The 21698-nt window shown below is 38.8% G+C and overlaps 1 protein-coding gene across 5 annotated transcripts; it reads left to right on the top strand.

Annotated features, from left to right (window-relative positions):
- The first annotated feature begins 203 nt into the window (after positions 1 to 203).
- Positions 204 to 19266, top strand: U2AF1 (U2 small nuclear RNA auxiliary factor 1). Of its 5 annotated transcripts, XM_042459036.1 has the most exons (9): positions 223 to 352; positions 5820 to 5907; positions 8200 to 8230; positions 8775 to 8841; positions 12184 to 12233; positions 13471 to 13569; positions 15758 to 15891; positions 16049 to 16141; positions 18997 to 19266. In XM_042459036.1, the coding sequence occupies exons 2-9, from the start codon at positions 5861 to 5863 to the stop codon at positions 19145 to 19147; spliced, it is 672 nt and encodes a 223-aa protein (XP_042314970.1). In that variant the 5' UTR covers positions 223 to 352; positions 5820 to 5860; the 3' UTR covers positions 19148 to 19266. The 5 variants fall into 5 exon arrangements, with proteins under 5 accessions (XP_042314968.1, XP_042314969.1, XP_042314970.1 ...); XM_042459034.1 differs by lacking the exons at positions 8200 to 8230; positions 8775 to 8841 and adding an exon at positions 9583 to 9649 and having other exon boundaries at positions 204 to 352; XM_042459035.1 differs by lacking the exon at positions 8200 to 8230 and having other exon boundaries at positions 204 to 352.
- Positions 19267 to 21698: the final 2432 nt, after the last annotated feature.

Genomic DNA, 21698 nt, shown 5'->3' with positions numbered 1-21698 from the left:
AATAACAACAACAAGATAAGCCTATGAAATCCATGGGGCACCGCTTTAACTCTTTTCTGGCTCAAGGCTGAGGAATTCTGGGAGTTGGAGTTTGTCGTGGAGGATGCAATTTCGTCGTGCGCATGCGCAAAACTACAACGCGCCGCCAGCCCCGCCCCGTTACGCTGATTGGTCGATGGTTACCGCGATTGAAAGGGGGAGGGGCCGGCGCGCGCGCGTTCCGCACGGCCTTTCCGTCGCCGAGTGATGACGCCATAGGGGGGTGCCGAGGTGGCCGGCAGACGCCCGGGCAGGGCAGATTGTGAGACATGGCGGAGTATCTGGCCTCCATCTTCGGTACCGAAAAAGACAAGTGAGTGCGATAGGAAGGGCGGCTAATCCATGGAGCGGGGAGGGCGTGTGGGTGTGTATACGCGCATTCTATGGGGAAGGGGGCAGGGTGCCCACGCTTCTCTCGGCCCTGGGAGCGGTTTCCCCGCCACGAGGAGCCTCCCTACTCTTCTTTTTTTTGCGGCTCGGTCGCTAGTGCGCGTGCGCGGCGCTCGTCGTACAAGGAGCCTGCCTGCTGCAGCGCGCGAGAAAAATGTCCTTTCTCGCTTTCCGTCGCCGCTGGCGGCGCGAGCCTCAGAGGACGCTCCCCATTGGAGGCGGTTAGAGAGAGAGAGAGAGAAAGAGCGCGCGCTCGAGGAGCCTTTTCCCCCCCCTTTCTCTTTCCTCCATTTTGTAGGAGGAGAGAGAGCGAGAGCGCACTTGTGCGCAGGCGCGAAAGAGAGACATGAGGAGTTCTTGGCGCCTCTGCTTTCCGGCCTCTCTTTTCTTTCCTCCTCCTCCTCAGGAAGCCTCATAATAGAGGAATGGAGGGGAGGCCAGCCGCGTTTGGCAATGAACCGCCACAATAGGATCATAATAAAAACTTATTATTAAGTATTTATAATGTAGTGTAATAGTAATAGAAATTATAATAATTTATAACTATTATTCTGTAAAATAACAATAATCATATTTATCTCTACCTCCCTCCCTCCCTCTCCAACAAGATCAGGGCGGCTCACATCAGTGCAGTTCATACAATAGAACAGAATAAAACCCCACAACCCCTCCCTCCTTGACCCCAAATCAACAACAAGAAATACAACGTAACAGTAACTGTAATAAAATACAATTAAAATGGTTAAAATGATGCTAAAGCAGAAACAGGGCAGTGAAGGGACAAGAGTCCCTGGCCTTTAGTAGTGCCTGGTGGGCTCTAACAGTGGGTTTCTGACCATAAGACCTTCCCCCCCTCCCTCTACGTTTTATATATCATACCTTTTATATTCTTAGGTTATCTTTGTGCCTTCAAGTCATTTCTTGGCTCATGGAGACTCTTAAAACGAAGCTATCATGGGGTTTTCTTGGCAAGGTTTCTTCAGAGGAGGTTTTGCCATTGCTTCTCCCTTGAGGCTGAGAGAGTGTGACTCGCAGGAAGTCCCCCAGTGGGTTTCATGGCCAAGCTGGGGATTGGACCCCAGTCTCCAGAGTCACAGTCCAGCACTACACCACACTGTCTCAATGGCCTGGCTTTGTTTTAGAGCAGTGGTTCTCAACCTTTGGGCCTCCAGATGTGTTTGGACTTCAATTCCCAGAAGTCCCAGCCAGTATGCTTTTTGTTCAGGAATTCTGGGAGTTGAAGTCTCAAAAACCTAGAGGACCAAAGGTTGAGAAACACAGTTTTAGAGTCACCTTCAAGCTGCTTCTGATTTATGGCGACTCCAAGGTGAATCTATCACAGGGTTTTCTTGGCAGATTCTTTCAGAGGAGGCTTGCCATTTCCATCCTGAGGCTGAGAGAGTGTGACTTATCCAAGGACACCCCTTGAGTTTCATGGCAGAGCCACGAATCAAACCCTGGTCTCCAGAGTCATAGTCCAACACTCAAACCGGCAGCTGCACCATGCTGGCTCTATTCTATATTTTATATTGTACAGTATATCAAAATATAGAAAACAATTGCGGTGTGTTTTCTATATTTTATTGTTTTAAAAATATTTCTATAGAAATCTGATATTAGTTAGACTGCCCAGAGAACTTTGATAATGGGGTGGTATAAAAATACCATTAATCCATAGGAAAATACTCTTATGTGTTTACGCACTGGTATTATCCCTGGTATCTCAGTAAAGACACTCAAGATGGCTTCATATACCTGCAGAATGTGTTTCAAAGGCAAGCTAGGCGTGAACAGAAAATGGAAGCCACAGTGAGCCCTTGGTATTTGCTGGGGTTTGGTTCCAGGACCACCCTGTGGATACCAGACTCCTTGGATGCTCAAGTCCCATTAAACACATGGCATGCGTCCCTTATATAAAATGGCAAAATGCTTTTTGGATTTTATCAATCTGTGGGTGCTTGAATTCATTGAGGGCTGACTGTACTACAAACTTGGGTCCTCTAGTTGCTTTGGACTTCAGCTCCCAGAAGCCCCACCCAGCTTGGCCAGGGGATTCTGGAAGCTGAACATCTGGGCTGGGGGAACGAAGTTTGGAAACCACATATCAAGTATTAAAAAGACAGCTAGGCTGACAAAGAAGCAGAGCAGTGAAAACCTGCCTCTACTCAGCCATCCAACAAATTCTCTTTGAGTACTTGAGACTTGACTGCCCAGGGAAGCACAAAAGGTCCCTTTCCTCAAGTGGTGAGTCTTCATTCTTCTGTCTAGAAGAAAATTCACAGGACTGACAACAGTGCAAAACAACATTGCCAGTTTATGAATCTGGAATCCTTGTTTCAAAAGGTTTTCTGGTTTTTGTTTTGTTTTAAAAAAAATCCTCATCTCAGGCCCAAAACACACTGAAGAAATAATCCAGTTTGTGACCGCTTTAACCACCTTGGCTCAGTGCTAGGGAATCCTGGGAATTGTAGTTTATTGTGGCAGCAGAGCTCTGACAGAGAAGGCTAAATGTCTCCCAAAACTAGGGTTCCCAGAATTCCATAGCATTGAGCCAGGGCAGTTAAAGCAGTTTCAAACTGGATTATTTCTGCAGTGTGTTTGGACCCTGGTCTCCTTTATTCCCATGTAGTCATATTATCTGACCATTCTGCTTACTGCAGTTTAAAGAGATGTATCCACACCCCATTTTTGCTACTCCAGCAGCACTTTATACAGCCAATTGTAAAATGGGAGGAAAAGAATCAGAGTTTGGAGGTCTTTAAGCAGAGGCTGGATGGCCATCTGTCAGGGATGCTTGATTTGGATTTCCTGCATGGCAGGGGGTTGGGCTGGGTGGCCCTTGCAGTCTCTTCCAACTCTGATTCTATGAGAGTTGGAAGAAATCACAAGGGCCATCCAGTCCATCTCCCTGCCATGAAGGAATATATCATCAAAGAACTCCAAGGGATGACCACCCAGCCTCTGTTTAAAAACCTCTAGAGAAAGAGACTCCACCACTCCCCAAGTATTTGTGAGAGTGGTGGTAGTAAATTGACAGAACTCTTTCTTTGCTATTCACTGCTCTTGTTTATAATATCACAGAAAGGTAATGCCAAGGTAGGAAATGCAATGCAGTTGGAACCAAATCCCTTATTGAAAAATTATATTGTGAGCCGCCTTGGGTCCCTTTTTGGGAGAAAGGTGGGATAAAAATAAGAATAAAAACATGTTTTTGCACATATCCTTGCTTGAGGTTGCAGGCCACACCAGGATTTGATTATTGTGCTGCCTTAACTGGTAGCACACAACAGTCCTGGAGTGCTGCATATTTGTATTGCTACATGCCCTCAAATTGTTGGCAACCCTAGGGTAACCCTATCATGGGGTTTTCTTAGCACGGTTTGTTCAGAGGGAGTTTGCCTTTGCCTTCCTCTGGGGCTGTGTGACTTCCCAAAGTCACCCAGTGGGTTTCCATGGCCCAGTGGGGATTTGAACCTCGCTCTCCAGAGTTACAGTCCAGAAGTCAAGACACTGCACCAATGGTTCTCAGACTTTTTACCCTTGTGACTCTCTTTACATCTACATCTGGATGTTGTGCCTCCCCCTTGCTTGACATATGAATAAAAATATTTTGTTTAGTGTATGTATTGTCATTTACACATTTATGTATATTCATATTTTAACATCTTAAAAGGAAAGAGCTCTGCTCTTCCTTCAGGGAGAGGCTGAAAGTGCCCTCCTTGCTTTTCTATTTCCTTTCAGGACAGAAAAAGTTTGGGAAGCAGAGGAGGGAACAGGGCCTCCAAGTCTCAGGCCCTTCTGAGCAACTTTAACTCCAGTCTCTTTTGAGAACCACAGCACTATGCCATGTTGGCTCTTGCATATTTACAAGGAAATACAAAAAGGCTCTTTAATTTTTATACACGTGTACTTTCCTATGTACAGTGGCTGATGGGATTTGTATTGACTCCCAGACCGTGATACAAAGAAAGTTGTTACTAAGGACTTTGGCAATTAGCAAGGGCCCCAGACTCATTCTGTTCAAGAGATAAAAGTATCATATACTTCCTGTCTCAGACAATAGTAGTATTCAACTATAAATGAAAAAATACAGAAATACTTGGTACAGTACAATAGATTTAGATATGAACATTTAGTAGAATTACTTATAACACTTGGTTTTGGGAATATGTTCGCTCATTAAGAAAGACTACAATATTCTTGAGTGTGTTGGCCTAACATAGGTTTTTATATGTTATAACCAGCACACCTTCTGTTTGAGTATTGTCCATTAATTGTCATTGCATTAGCCTGTAAATAGTTTGCATAGACAATTGTCCTCAAATACCATTATCTCTATATGCATATCTGCATCTTGAAGGACCTGCTGATCGTCATTGCACTTAGTTTGATGGTTGGCTTTTTAACAATAAGCAAATCTCTTAGGTACCAGAAAATTAGTATGAATCAGTTTCTGATCACTAATTTCTGGCACGTAACACTGTTAAGACAGGCTAGTAGTAGTACTCCTGAGTAGGTTTTCATTACTTTAAAAATGTGATGCCTCCAATTCTCTGCTTTCCAGGCTTTGAATAATACAACCAGTTTGCCTGCACATTTCAATTATGTAGTAAAGCCAAACTTAACAGAATGGGCCCTGTTTACCACAATTGAGCATCAGAGTAAATATGCTTGGGATAAGGTGAACAAATTAACTTGAAATATAACACATTTTGGCTGTATAACACACTGCAAAAAAAACCATGTTGACATGACTTTAATTGCCATGTCTCAGTGCTGTGGAATTCTGGGAATTGTAGTTTGCTGTGGCACCAGTATTCTCTGATAGTGAAGGCTAAATAGCAATAGCAAATACATTTCTATACTACTTATCAGTGCACTTAAGCACTCCCTAAGTGGTTTCCAATGTGTAAGCTAAATGCCTTGCGTAATTCAAATCCCAGAATTCCATAGCATTGAGCCAGGGCAGTTAAAGTAGTGTCTTTCTGCAGTGCAGATGCAGCCTTTGTGAGGTGAACATTTTGATTTGTTTCCATAATTCTCTAGTAAATTTTCTAAAATGCAAACAGCATTTAACTTGGAAAGTTTCCTTTCAGTCCAGTAGAATTCTTCAGATCCCTTGTGGTGGAAACTAGTTGCTTTTGAGAATTAGTAGAACAGTCCGGCAATGTTCTGGATTAGAAAGGGGAAAGCCATGTGTTTCATAGGTGTTCAGTAAGAGCACAAAGCGCAGAATGTGCGCACATTTGGATGGAGGCCTCACTTCTCACAGTAGTAGTCATGCTTGCAATTTTCATAACTATAGTCTCTTATTTTGCATGTGATCCTTATTTATTATTCTGCCTTCTGGTTTATATACATACATCATAGTTTGCATTCTTTTGTTTCAGAGTGAACTGTTCTTTTTATTTCAAAATTGGAGCATGTCGTCATGGAGACCGGTGTTCTCGATTACATAATAAGCCAACATTTAGCCAGGTTTGTGTTTTTCTCTTTGCCCAACTTTTACATCCCTCTTGAATCGCAACTGTAAATTTCAGAGCTTCATGATGTCTAAGTCTGATCTGTAGGCATGCTTTTAAGTTGCTTTTTATTTTTCCCACAAAGCCTTTTAATTTCTTCTTAATCTATACTGGTTACAGGAAATGTTTCCATTAGTTTCCCAGTTTGAGGTCAGCCAGTGGTAACCTTTGGGGTGAAACAACCAAGTATGCAGCCATTCAAATTTGACCAAAATCTCCTTTAATATTTTGTCTGGCAAAGCAGGTCTGTGAAATAGCAAAAATGCAAACTCCCACATCAGCAAAACCTAGCATTTTAAAGGTGTGTCCTGGTGACTTTGTACATGTTAAAAGTGTGGCCTGCCTGGCACCCAGTAGGTATTGTTTAAAGTCAGTGTTAAATCATGCTGATAGCATTGTAATTAGTTTTAGCATCATTAAAGTAATTAAGAACATTCACACTTAAGCTGGATGCGATTATCAAATAGCTTTATTTACTACTCCGATCATTTCATGGTGTATTTTGCGAACTATTTTCATCATTTAATAATATAAGGCTTCTTTGCATCCTGCCTACTCATCTGTGAATGCTGAATATTAAAGTAATGGAATAGTTTAACCAAATTAAATTGCCCCATTTCTTGGAATTCAATAGCTGAGAGAACTCTTAAAATTTAAAGCATATGTTACATTACATACTGCATTCAACATATTTGTAATTTCCAAAGTTTTGCAGATTCAATTGTATAATTAGTGCTGCTTTTCAGTAAGTGATCTAGAGACCGCTTTAACTGTCCTGGCTCAATGCTAGGGAATTCTGGGAACTCTAGTTTTGTGAGACATTTAGCTTTCTCTGTCAGAGAGCTCTGGTGCCATAATAAACTAGAATTCCCAGGATTCCCTAATACTGAGCCAGGGCGGTTAAAGCAGACTCAAACTGGATTATTTCTGCAGTGTGTTTTGGACCTTAGTTTTCATATTGGTAGTTATGTGTAATAGAATGATAAAGTTCTTGCTAAAGGGAAATCAAGATACACTACTATCCTATCTTTTCCCAGCCCATTCATATCTTCTTGTTTTGTGCCTCCATTTCTGACTTATGGAGACTCTAAGGCAAACCTGCCCCAGACTTTTCTGAAGTTGAGAGTGTTGTACATGGTTGCCCAGTGGGTATCCGTGGCTGAGTGAAGATTTGAACACCTGATCTCCAGAGTTATAGTTCAAACCACTATGCCATGCTGGCTACTCATTCATATCTATGTACCCAAATAACTACATCAGAATCCAGGGGTGTATGTACCCTGGATAAGAATGTCTCCCTAATTAAACCCCATGACCCCTAAAAACCTGTTGGGAGATTTCTAGGAAGTCTTCAGTGTTTATTTTATTTATTTATTTATTTTTGGTAGCACAAGAAGGCTGCAGTTGGGGGGATGAAGGGTAGAAAGTCCAAATGCCACTGGCATTGGATATGGCAGTCCTCCATTGGCTCTTACTGAGTATCTGTGTCCCTGAAACTATGGCCTGTTACAGACAGGCCAAAATAAAGCTGCTTTGAGTCACTTTGGAGGTATGGTATTTCAATGATGCATGCGTCCTAAGAGTCCAAAAGCCGCACCAAAGCCACGCTCCAGTCCTAAGAATTGGAGTGCAGCTTTGGTGCAGCTTCCAGACTCTTAGGACTCATGTATCATTGAAATACCATACCTCCAAAGTGACTCGAAGCAGCTTTATTTTGGCCTGTCTGTAACAGGCCTATGAAGCAGCTTAATTTAGGATTGATCTTTTGCAATTACTGAAATGCAGTAGCTTGTGCTAATTGTTTGTAGTATACAATAACAAATAGTAAACAAACAATGGATGTGTCTTTTCTTTTTATGGTCAATTCAGACATTGCATTACTAAACAGTATGGCTTAAAAGACTATCATGCTAGTTCTTGCTAGCTGCTCAAAAATTAAAAAAAACCAAAATGTTGGTGATAAATAAATCACAAGTATTGCAAGTGTGAAATGTTCTAGATAACAGTAAACCAATATAGATATACTTTATATGTTATTGTGGCAAGGAACCAGGAGTTAATACTGGCTGAGTTTTTTTTAATTAAATAAGCTCTGAAAACATTTTTAATGTAATGGATTACATTCAGTTTGAATAAGAGCTCATGCAACTAACATTTTAGTTAAGTAACATTGAGCTACTCACACTAATATGGACATTAAAACTTTAAGATGTTAGATTACTAACTTAAACATGGTTTGTTTTTTCAGACAACTTGATATTAAGAAGAACGATACAAATGTAAGGTTTCAAGTCTGCCTGGGCAATTCTTCAAGTAGAAAGCACAAAGGCTGAAAGGATATTTTCTTTTAAGATCTGCAAAAAAAAAAAAAAAAGAACTTTTAGAAAGTCGTATTATTGAAACAGAAATTCCACCAAGAAAATGCTTAATAAGAGAAAAGATAGTCCTTGTGACAGTGACCTTTTGATACAGCGACATTCCCATGTTGTGAGCACCATGCAGCATTTTTATTGCTCTTTGTACTATGTGTGGTTAAAATCAGATAACACTTAAACACATGTTTTACTGTTTCCATTTTAGAACCTGGACTGGCCATATTTCCCTAGATAAGCTGATAGTGCAGCTTCTTGGTGAAATTAATTGCTGTTTTCGTAATATGGATGTTTGGATGATAGTTCAAAGACATATTGCAAAAGCAAAATAATAGCATACAATTTCAATACATTTTATATTAAGCTGTTCACAAAACGTTGTCTCTTTGCAATTGTCTATTATATGCACAGCAGCCAGTAGAATTCCCCTTTTTATTTTTTTTCCCCGCAGACCATCTTGATTCAAAACATCTATCGTAATCCCCAAAACAGTGCACAGACGGCTGACGGCTCACACTGTAAGTCCCACAGTTGGAGAAATTTTTTTAAGAATGGTCTTAAAGAGCCCATTCCTAAATATGAGAAAATCATGTTGGCTTCTGAGCTGCTGACATAAAGCTGTTGCAAACAGGACAAGTGACGGAACTCTTATTATGCTGTTCAAGAAGTTTGTTAAATGCCTATGTGCAAAAATGAATGCTGATTAATAAAGATAGCCTGATTTGATTTTTTGGTTCAGACCTTTTTCAGTCAGGACATGAACACTGGTTTTTATGCTAGGAAGAATAAGCATTAGGCATTTATCAAATATCTTGTTTGGGTTTTTTTTGGTCCAAAAACATGATTGTTTTTGCCATGTACGGTAAGTGAAGCTTGGGTTTTGTTTAATGTTAACATTCTTAGGCAATAGAGATTTCATGACAGCCTTATTATTGTTTGTTATAGTGGAATCTAGTTCCTGACAATTTTTAACCTTTCCATACTTCCATATTTTTATGGATTCAGGTTCGAGATCTTTGATGATCAGATACTAGTTGTTGCATTTTAAATAAATGCAATAATAAGTGTTGTGAGATCTCTATTTTTTAATGTTAGGTGGTTCAAAGAGTCACAAGTTAAATTGCAGATTTCTCTCATGGGAGAAAATAACATTCTCTCTTTCAGCACTGAGACTCAACTAAAAGTGATCACCACAAGGAAACCAGTTTCTTGTTAAACTTATTTTCCATAATATAAAGTTGTTGCGTTTTGTATTTCAGACCATTGCCCTCTTGAACATTTACCGTAACCCTCAAAACTCTTCCCAGTCTGCTGACGGTTTGCGCTGTAAGTTCATACAAGTTCCTTCACTGGTTCCCTGGTCTTGATTGTCAGAGCTCAGTGTCAACTGAAGCTGGTCTACCATTTTTAGTTTAATGGAACAAACTGACCACATCTTATTAAATTTGCCTGACAAATTTTTGCTCCTTCTCATACCCCATGCCCCTCACCTCAGTTTTGTTTCCTCTGAAACTTTGGCAATTGGCCCATTTTATGTTTTTTTAAAGGAACACTTTTTCAAAGCATCCTTGAGCCATTGGTCTCTCTACCCCATCTTTACCACTAGTCTCCACCATCTTAATGTGTTCTGATGTGTTTAATACAACACATTACTTTTAATCCAAAAATGAGATCAACAGCATAGAAATTAACTCAAATGCCTTTCCATTTGTTTGTAGATGTTTAAATCACTTTAATTTGATCTCTCTGCATAGGTACACTTATAATTCCTTCCTTGCTTTAAAAACTGAAATTCTGAACTGATAGTCATTTATGGGAAAGTGTGGAGATTGTCTTGAACTAGTTCGTTAACACTTGTATAGTCATGAAATGTGGATGTCTTCTTGTCTACTGTACATCAGTAGAAGTAAGTGACTTTAAAGGGTAAATAAACACACCTGTGATTTGCTCATGATGCAGTTAAACAATGCAATGATTAGGGAATTTATAGTTAAGTGCAGTCTGCTGTCTATAATACTGTTTCCACTATCACTGTTAAATAATATGCAGTGATAGGTACCTTCCTGGGCATGTGTTAAAATTTCCACCAACTTGAAAATCCATTTTTAAAATTGCATGGTCTGCTGTGGAGATGTTAATATTCTTTGTCCATAACTTAATCAGCATAATTACTGCAACAAGTCTCTTTTAAAAATCTATATCTTTCATATCTGCTGTCAATTGGGAAATTATGCTTAATGGTCACAGCTTTTTGCTGCTTTAATTATTGCATGGTTTGCTATAAACTGGCAAGCAAATATATACATTGTTTAACTATTCTGCTTCCCATTATTGTCATACAGAAACATCAGTTGTGTCTAAAAATAGTCATCTGGTGGTGTATTCATTCAGCCTACCAGAGCACCATCATTGACTTCAGCTTGTTTAATATTATCTTTTACAGGGAAATAATTATATCAGATTTAGCAAAGTAACATATGGCAGCAATTGATGCCTTCTGAAAAATAAAGTATATTTTAAAAGTATGGTTAATGTGCAACTACTCTTCTCTTAGAATTACATAGTTATTAAGCTCTACTATGTTTTGACAGATTGCTTGGGACAGGTTAATGCATTTTTAAAGCTCACAATGCATTTTAAAGGGGATAAAATACTGTGAATATACTGGCCTAAATCCAATGTCATGCTGATGCTGCAGCACCAGTATACCAACCTTCTATCTCACTCTACCCTGGCATCCAAGAAACTAATCAAGAGAGCAGGTTTTTCATGTGCAGGGGAGGTTGCAGTAGAGAGTAGGTCACCCACCTCCCAATTCTGTCAGTGGAACTACCCCGTTGGATTTTGGCCATTATCTGTCAGCATTTCTTTATTTTATTTCATCTGTGTCCCTTTGATTTTAATTTAGAGACTAAAGAGTATCTGACTCTACTATTTCTATTCAAGAGTGTTGAAAACTAATTTTCAAAATTTCCTGGAATTTTCTAGTCATTGAGTACTTCAAATTCTTGTTTGTACTATATATATATATATTTTTGTTTTATGCTTTAAAGTTGTTTCACTCAATAGGACCATTTTGGATCATGTAATGCAAATGGAAGCAGTTTGGGTTGTTTTTAATATGTACTAAAATGTTGTAGAACCATCAGTTTCTACCACACACATTTATTTGATATCCATATTACCTGCTTTTAGAATATTAGTCAACTAGTTGCCTGCAAATACCACCTTGAGGACATGAAAATAATATGACATGATGTGTTCGAATTGTTCTGGGGAACGTAAAATACTAAATTGGTTTTTGGAGAAAAATTGAGTCTCCCTACCACCCATAGTTAGTAAACCTAGTTTTACTAACTGAATGAAAAACATGTTGGCTTAATAATGTGTTCAGTACATTTAGTTGATTGTGAGCAGGCTTTATTTACACCAGGAAACAAATTTTAGGGTATCTTTCATGTGAAACTCCCTTATAGATCATTCTGTTTCTTCCCTAATTTGAGTCCTAGCAATTAATCTCCAAAAGATTATAATGAAAACATGTTGCATTAAAACTTAAAACATTTGGAACTAGCAGGTTGCGTCCCACAATTTCAGTTTCCTTAGATTAAACCAGTTTCTCAGTGTAAGAGTGCCATCGGGTTATGGATTAGAACTTTAAGAGATTGCTGTGATTTTGTTTTCCTTTTAAGGGCTTACAGAACTGCTCATGATCTACTCCTAATGGCTAGCAACATGTTTCATATTTTTACTACAGTAATTGCCTTCTGACAGTTCTCTTAAAGATATTTTATAATGTACTCAAAGTCCATGTCATTGTTAGAAGATAGATTCTAATTAATATGACTTGGTATTTGCAGGTGCTGTGAGTGATGTTGAAATGCAGGAACATTATGATGAATTCTTTGAGGTATGTTAAACTAAATAATGCTTTGAAAAGTTTGTGTCAGTGTTTGCCTCAAGCTGACTGATGAAATGTTAAGTTCTAAAATTTATTATGGGACAAAAGCAGGCCAACTATAAGTTGCATTATTCTATAGTGAGAGTAGGTATTTGAGATGCTTTGTTCCATATGCATGTTTTGGAAAAGCTTGTCTTGAGACAAGTAGCAAAAGAATGTAAGTGAAAGAGTTCTCAACAATAAAAATGTCTTGCAGTCCATTATATTTTCATACCGGTTGGACCCTTCTTCAGTGGGAATAGAGATAGTGATGTGCTTATTGCACCAACAGGAGAACAGTAAAGACACTCACTATCTATGGGCACAGAATGCTTCCATGACACAATAAATTGTCACTGATGCTTTGAATGAAAATATGCTTGTGTTAACTTTTAGAGATAGCCATGAACTGAACAGCACCTTTAAGACTAGCTTCCAAGAATTTCAGTTGGCTTTCTCTTAGATTTCTTTTGGTTTTGTTGCCTCTGTTCTGATTCACTTAGTACCATCTAATAATCTTAACAACAGGTTACAGAAAAACATAATAGACTGGATTCAGACCTGGTCAATTGACCCTGGCCTCAAACAGACAGGCGGCTTGGAGCGGCCTCTGTCTTTTTTCTTTTCTTTTCCCCCCCACTCCTTTTGTGGCCAGGTTTGGGCCGCCTTAGTTATCTGAACGCCACACCACTGGATCAGCCCGATGCTGGTGCTTGGCATGTCTGTTTAGGGCCCTGTCTCTCATTTGCATCTGTAAGAGAATTGCTTAGATTTTAACAGGAATTCTATGTGACTAAAGTAGTTTAGATTTGATTCAGTGTTTTTCCTTTATTGTTGTTGTTGTTATATTTATATCCTGCTCTTTCCCAAAACTGGGAGCCAGAGTGGCTCACAACATTTTAAAAAAGATAGAAAAGTGATACATTTAAACAGAATTAAATTGTTACAATGTTAAAATAGATAGCTTATTAAAAGAGTAAAAACGTTAAAATTGTTTAAAACATTGATCCTTTAAAACCATTCTGTTTTAAGTTTGAAAAACATTGTTTTTTAGTTTGAGACCTGAAGTTTCACTTTGAATTAACAAAACCATTGCCAGATACATACAGGCCAAAAGTGAGGCCAGCAATAATGTATTTGCTTACTAATACTTCTGCCTTAGATCAAATTAACATTTTGGGTTTGTGGGGTGTGTGTGTGTGTTCAGGAGGTCTTCACAGAAATGGAAGAAAAGTATGGTGAAGTAGAAGAGATGAATGTCTGTGATAACCTTGGAGATCATCTAGTTGGAAACGTATATGTAAAGGTAAGATTCAAAAACAAGCCATTTGCCTACCAAAATGTAAATATCCTAAAATATTCTTTATGTATTTAAAAAAGTATCTCACATTTTTGCCAGTGTAAAGTAGCTGCAGCATACAGATGATAATTATATTTAACCACAACTCAGTCAGCCGAATACAAAAAATTATTGAATATGAATTATATAGATGTAACACTTAGAATGTGAATATATAAAATATTCTCTTCCCTTCTCTAGATTCAAACATATCCTTGTTTTCTCTGAGATTGCTTACCATGTATTTCAGTGTTTAATTCTGAATTGTAGGCTTGTCTAATTTTGACTCCATTTGGGGTGGTACACATGAATTCCAATACAGTGCTACCTCGGGTTACGAAATTAATTCGTTCCGCCGCGCTGTTCGTAACCCGATGCATTTCGCAACCTGAAAAAGGCTTTCCGCTAGCGCTGGAAAGCCGCGCGTTTGAATTTCGCGCCGAAAAAAATTTCGTATCCCGGAACAGTTTTTTCCTATCTAACTTTTTCGTATCCCGGAAATTTCGTAACGCGATCAATTTGTATCCCGGGGTACCACTGTATATCAAATAGTTCTACATGTGTCTGTTCTGTGTTATATTGCAGCAACAGTTAATAATTGAGAGTTGAATGTCTAAAAATATGGCAGACATGATTCCTAGTAGCTAATGCCCATATGTTTTATGTAACTATCTCTGCACAAGTCCCATTTTGAAAACATTTCATTATGAATTCTCAAAATTAAATGTGTAGCAGGCATTGGTGCACACTGGAAGTACATGAGTTATTGGTTTGAAGTGTGATAGGTGTTTCCTGCAAATGCCTTTCTAGGGATGATGTACTTCATAAAACTCTGGCTATGAAAGTTTTTACTAAAAATGAATCAGTAGCTTTGACTGTCCAGAAATTTTTGGACCACAGCTCTCATAATTTCTTATTATTAATTTGGGCTGTTATAAGCCAGAAACATGTGGAGGGCCAGTGTTGATCAGGAATTACCCTGACCTTTTTATTTGCCAAATGACCACATTTTTTGCCTTACATTTTATACTTGTGCGTGGAAAACCTATGGTGATTCTGAGGCTGCTGCAAAGATATTGTCAGTGTAATTACCGAATCTGTTTATCTCTCACCAGAAAAAAAGTTGAATTCATGTTGCAAACACTAAACAGTATGGTCCTTAATTGCTGTACACATACACTCACTCCTCCAATATTCTAAGGAATGAGGTTTGATAAAGCTGTTTAAAGAGCAAAGCATGTAACAAGCTACAGAGTCACTTAATGGTCTGTGGACTGATGTTGTTAAATCATTATTCCAATGTATCCTAGAACAGTATCTTTTGTCATTCACTCTTAGGTAGAGTTTAATCAAATTTCCTGTTTACTGGGCAAGAGTATCCTCTCGCCTGTATTTGTTATTCCTTGGTTATGGAATCACTGCTGCTTAAGACTAACTAATATTCCTCTCCCTACCCAACCCAAGATATTTTAATATTTTGAGAAAGTTAGTGTTGCTTTGTGATCTTGTCAATCTTTCTATTTTTAGGAGGGAACCCATGTAAGAAATAGCACTGACACATTTATTTAATGGACAGCTGCTCAGCTCATATTATACCATATATACTCTAATAAAAATGAGATTATGTTTTTGAAAGAATTGTTCCCTTCTGTAGTCCATACAACCTTTGTTCATGGAAATTTTTGCCACATGTCTTACCTGTAAACATGCTCCTTTTACCTGTCTGAAAGAACCACTTCGGCTGCAGTGCAATCATTGTTCAATCTGTTCCTGAAACTGTTGGTTGTAAAATCTGTAAGGATTGGGCATCTTCAGATAACCCTGGTTGCTTGTCCTTTGGCTGCCTTGAGGTAGAACTGGTTGGAGCTCCATTCTGTTCAGAACCTTAGAGCATAAAAAGAACAGGATTTTTTTCCTATTTAAAAGAAAGCTTTCAAAGAGGGATCTGTAAGGTTGATGTTAATACACTCATAGCATAGTAAGACGTATATTAATGCTATGATTTATGATATTGGAAAGGTCTGAATATATATTTCACACTTTCCATACAGAATATTCAATTGATATTCATATATACACTGCTGTGCTGCTGTCTTTTTTTTACCCTATATTTGTTCATATTAAGTAAAAGCTTCATTTTTGTAAACATTTTCAGTTTCGACGTGAAGAAGATGCAGAAAAGGCTGTGATTGACTTGAACAACCGATGGTTTAATGGGCAGCCAATTCATGCTGAGCTCTCCCCTGTGACAGATTTCAGAGAAGCTTGTTGCCGCCAGTATGAAATGGGGTAATTATATTGTCCTCTATCCTTTTCTTTTTTTTTTTTTTTTTTTTTTTTTTGAGGGGGTTTAGAATTTTTTTTAATGTGATAATAAATACATGACACCAAGATAACAAGCACCATGACTACTTAATTGTCTGCTTGATTTCCTTTCCCCCCCTAGAGAGTGTACACGAGGAGGTTTCTGTAACTTTATGCATTTGAAACCCATTTCTCGAGAACTGAGACGTGAGCTGTATGGCCGCCGCCGCAAGAAGTAAGTGTTTGTGCTTTCTGAAAGCTTCCAGGAGTCCTTTTGAAACACCGCCCCCCCCCCCACACACACACATTCCCCCCTGTGTTTCTTCAAACAGGGAGAATTTGGGAGTAACCCAGATCAGAAATGATAAACCTCAGGATTGAGGGGAAATGCTACTAAAACTCCAGGATACACCAGTCATAGCCAGGTTCAAAATAAGGCGGATTAAGTGGGCAGAGTCTTGTTAAGAACTAAGGCACAGCAACTTTTGAGAATATGTATTCTGTGCCAGTATCCTGAGGTGAAAAGCTTTTTACCTTTCATTGTTCATTTAGACAATTCAGAGTCAGAAAATATTGATGATCTACTGCAAATAACTCAGAGATTTTTCTAGAACCTGATCTACCTTTTACCTACCACTGAGCTAGATGGTGAAATGCTATCCATTTCACCAGTTTATTCCATTACATGAAGCTGAACATTGATAAATAGCAAAAGTAGCAATCACTTCTAAATTACTTCACCTTCCATTGCAGTTGGTAATGGATACAGTAATATCTGACCAAAAAGTGGTTGCTGGAAATCTGAAAAGTGTTTGCTTCATTATTTTTGTTGAAATTTCCATAACATAAAATTCATCTGAGGTTTTCTCCCTTTTTCAATAGATAAAAATAATCATATACCAGAGAGCTAAACCTGAGTACATGTATTGGCATAGTAAGCTGTTATTTCCACTGTTACAGTTTCTTTGAGACCATTTGGGAGAAAAGCGGGATATAAATCAAATAAATAAAAGAAAACAAGTATTAAAATTGGGGTAATAGAAAATGTATTTGTTTAATTACTGGTACTGTGCCTCTTCAGAAGAATTATGCTTAGTGATAATAATGGGGTACAGAGCCACATTCGTGCAGATTATTTAAATATTGTGATTTTATTCTGATAGAAATGAAGCGACAATACCAGGACACTATTGATTAAGATGTCCCATACTGTTCAGGTGGGGGAGAGGGCCTAGGAGTTGTATCTAATGTTTGTAGAAACTATGTTTTCATCTTTTTGTCAATGTCAAACCAGTATTTCATTCTGTTTGTGCAAGACATTATGGCACAGCTCATTACAGTTTTTGCATGTGCCAGCGGTGCCTGGTGCCTATTCTACTTGTAATTGGGTGATTCTGGCAGAACAGTGCCAATAATAATTTTGTGCATTTGTGACTTTTGTGAACTTGTATTTTTGCAGAGTTGCAAATAATAAATACGTCATCCTTAAATATACTAGGAAGTAAGTCCCAGTCAAATTAACACAGCTTCCTTCCAAGAAATTATTATTAGGATAAGGATTAGTCTTCTTAGACTCATCCTTCTTGCTAGTACCTCATGCCATTTAAAACAAAAATGCCTTTCTCATTCTTTTACTATAAATGAAAATGATTTTTTACACCCGAGGGGCTACCAAACAGCCCCTAAAGGGGTGACCTGCGACCCACATGTTGCACTTTGCCTACCTGGTTATAGAGCAATCCATGCTTGGGAACCCTCTTAAGGTAGCATTGTTGCATAGACTTTTGCATAGACTTTGTAAATATGTGAAGTTGAAGGCTTTCATGGCCAGCATCCATAGTTTTTTGTGGGTATTTCGGGCTATGGGGCCATGTTCTGGACGAATTTATCCCTGATGTTTGTAAATATGTTTGGACAAACATAATTATAGTCCCTTTGCAGACTCCCTGTGAGCCAGGGAGAACTGAAGGGAACATCCCCACCTCCTGCACGATTTGAAACTCGATCATCTGAACATAGCTCCTTATGTAGGCCTGGTGCTGGCACATAGCATATTTAAGTAAAAGACAGGGCTTAGCACTGACATCACAATAGCTAATGCAGCTTAAGCTGGCAGTGATGGGGGCTAGATGGCCCAGAGATGTATGGTGCACTTGATATATCTATGGTCCAAAATGCACTGCAGTAATAATTCAATTTCAGACCACTTTTAACTGCCCTGGCTCAGTGCTAGGGAATCATGGGAGTCGTGTACTGTGGCACCAGAGCTCTTTGACAGAGAAGGCTAAATGTAATGTCTTACAAAACTACACTTCCCAGAATTTCCTAGCATTGAGCCAGGGCAGTTAAAGCAGTCTCAAATTGGATTATTTCTGCAGTATCTTTTGGGCCCATGTTGGGGGCAGAAGCAGCATGATTGAGATGGTTGTGCTGGAAAGTACAGGAGTGTCACATGAGCTCACTTAGCGGTGCCAGCATGGCAATACAAATCTACTCCTGCCCACTGATGAATGTGAGGGTTTCCCTGCCAAGAGAGGCCTATCCTTGGCTGCCCAAAGCCCAAAGAAGAACATTTTTTCTTTGTAGTCTACATGACTCAAACAAATTTTGATTTTAACATTACTCCTATTGTTAGTAAACCTAAATCATCATAGCACTAGCCCCACAAATAATTTCCTTAGCCCATCCTTTGCACATGACCATGATGAAAAAGACTCCTTTCAGTTCAGCTACAATGGACAATGATAGGACAATGTCAGACCCAATCTGACTGTATTTACTGTATTTAACATTTAATCTTAAATCCAATTGTTACTCTCAACTAGATTAGACCCACTAATTGGATGGAAATTTGGCAAGTCAACATTTAGTTCCATTAATTCAATGGATATACTCTAGTTGGAACTATCCAGCAGATTCTGGCATATATTTATAGTAGGAATGCATATGCATTCCTACTCAGAACCAGGTGCAGTTAACCCTTCCCTTGAATTCTGTTTTTAAGTGCCTTAAGCATTTTAGATTACTGGCTGATAACAGTTTGTGTAAGAAAACAAGTTTTTTAGTGCATGCATTTTTGTTTTCTATCAGGCATAGATCGAGGTCAAGATCCCGTGAGCGTCGCTCTAGATCCAGAGATCGTGGCCGTGGTGGTGGTGGTGGTGGCGGTGGCGGCGGAGGTGGCGGCCGAGAGCGTGATAGAAGGCGGTCAAGAGATCGTGAAAGATCTGGAAGATTCTGAGCCATGCCATTTCTATCTTGTCTGTTAGAAAGTGTTGTAGTTGATTGACCAAACAAGTTCATAATGACAATTTTTTTAAAAAGATGGGCTTCTGAATAAAAATTTGTAGTGATACAGTTTTCTTTGCGTAACTGATTTCTTATGAAAAGGGTATCTTAATTTTCCTGACCTTAATGAATGACTGGGGTAATAATTGCAATGTACAACAGATGAGCTGGTTTTTACATTTAGATATGAATGAAATGGTTAATGTATATAATATTAAAATATTATATGCATTAAAGTATGCTTAAGCAGTTACATGTTTACGTTTCCCTCTTCTGTTATGCTGTCTGCTTATTTAGGTTAGCTTAGGCACATCTTTAAAAAGCTGTGCAAGGAGGATTTCTTTACTCAGTCAAAATGCTTAACTGCATAAATCTGTATGTTACTAAGAAATCTGTGCTCTGTGAATGTGGCATTTACAATAAATCCAATTTTTGACTTAACATTTAAAGCCTATTGTCTAAGCGCTCCTGAGTAGTTGCTACTCCCTGCTGTACCAAAATTTATAAGATACTCTCCACATAGAAGCCCATTTTTCTTACTTTGTGAGACCAACTCTAAGATTCTGTGACATAAATGCCATACTCCAATTATAGAGGTCCCATCATAACAAGCTAGCAAGGTATTTTAAATATGAAAATTGACTGGAAAATTGCTGATGGATAAAAACTAAGGCTCATCTGGCAATGGTGCAACATGGGCTCTTATCATCATCATCATGACCATTTCTGGTTTCCCTGTCCCAAATTTACTTCACTGGCTACTGCCCTTCTAGGCAAGAAAACATGGTACTGATATCACATACGCCTTGCATTTCTAGTTGTTGCTTTCTCTTACTTGATGGGAAAGAAAAAGACAATCCAGATTTGCTGGCCATTTCAACAGTAAGTCTGGAAACCTGAAAAGTAATAACAAATGGCTAAAACTTGGAAGTACTTTTTACTAGTAATTGAGTTTAAAGATGTCTTAACATATTAATTATGGCGTAGGAAATAGTCTTTAAAGGGTAGGTATTTGAAGTGTATTCAGCAATGTATGAGCAAAGTTATGTGATCTTGAAGTTTTAACTGAAATTAACCTAATGTATTTCAGAGCACTTTGAAGATTTAGATCTGTTAACGAACTGAAAGACAAAAGGGCTGTAGCTCAATAGTAAAGTGCAAGCTTTGACTCATTCGATTGCCTTTGCAACTGGGGCCAACAAAGGCTCCAGTCTAGAACTACTTTGAACCATTTTCACTAAGAGTAGTAGACAATATGAAATAATTTAGTTTGTTACAAGGCAGCTGCCTATATCTTTCTCTACAATAGGGGTAAAAAGGATCAGAATCTCTCAAATATGACCTCAATGTCTTGGTTTTCTGAATTCATCATGAAAGATTCAGGGATCCAGTCAGCCAAATGGTTTTAATATAATCTAGTAAAGTAATATTTCTGAAGTACATGTGAGTATCTGGCAAAAACAACTTATCAGAATCATCATGTCCAGTAAAATGAAATTAGTTTCATTTTATTGCACCAAAATGTTCCTGATGCAAAAGCATGGAGGCTTCTTGAGGAATCCATAGTTCTCTGCCTACAAAGAGGCCTGTGACCTCACTGGAATGGAGACATACAGTGGTACCCCGGGATACGAATTGATCGCGTTACGAAATTTCCGGGATACGAAAAAGTTAGATTGGAAAAAACTGTTCCGGGATACGAAGGTTTTTTCGGGTTACGAAATTTTTTTCGGCGAGAAATTCAAACGCGCGGCTTGCCAGCGCTAACGGAAAGCCCTTTTCGGCTTGCGAAATGCATCGGGTTACGAACGGCGCGGCGGAACGAATTAATTTCGTAACCCGAGGGAGCACTGTATTGGATTGCACAAGAGGGGTCCCTGTTGAGAAACAAATGGACTTTAAATTTCCTGGCCTTTGAAAATCTCCCTATTGCCGCATGGCTAGAAGGATGCCAGCAAAATATATCCTCCCCAGCATAACACCTTTTACTAAGGACTGAAACAACAAAATGCAGGCATCTGACTAACATGTTTTCTCCTGTAACATCTGGCCTGATGAAGAAGCCCATGGAGCTTCGAAAGCTTGCAACAAGTATATTGTGCATTTCGGTTGGCCAATAAAGATATCACTGGTGGATTTTTGTTTGTATTTGTTAAATTTCCAAATTCTGACATAACACTTAACTGCTAGGCCATGGCATTTTCCTTCATGCAAGTGCCACTGATGGGTTGGGCCTGTTACAGACAGGCCAAAATAAAGCTGCTTCGAGTCACTTTGGAGGTATGGTATTTTAATGATGCATGCATCCTAAGAGTCCAAAAGCCACACCAAAGCCATGCTCCAGTCCTAAGGACTGGAGTGCAGCTTTGGTGCAGCTTCCAGACTCTTAGGACTCATGCATCATTGAAATACTATACCTCCAAAGTGACTTGAAGCAGCTTTATTTTGGCCTGTCTGTAACAGGCCTTGGTTAGCTTTAAAGAATCACAGTGAAGACTTATACA

Source organism: Sceloporus undulatus, chromosome 3 (genome assembly GCF_019175285.1).
Source record: "Sceloporus undulatus isolate JIND9_A2432 ecotype Alabama chromosome 3, SceUnd_v1.1, whole genome shotgun sequence".
NCBI classification, from domain to species: domain Eukaryota; kingdom Metazoa; phylum Chordata; class Lepidosauria; order Squamata; family Phrynosomatidae; genus Sceloporus; species Sceloporus undulatus.
Note: the sequence above shows the minus strand (reverse complement) of the source record. Positions and strands in the feature narration are given on the sequence as shown.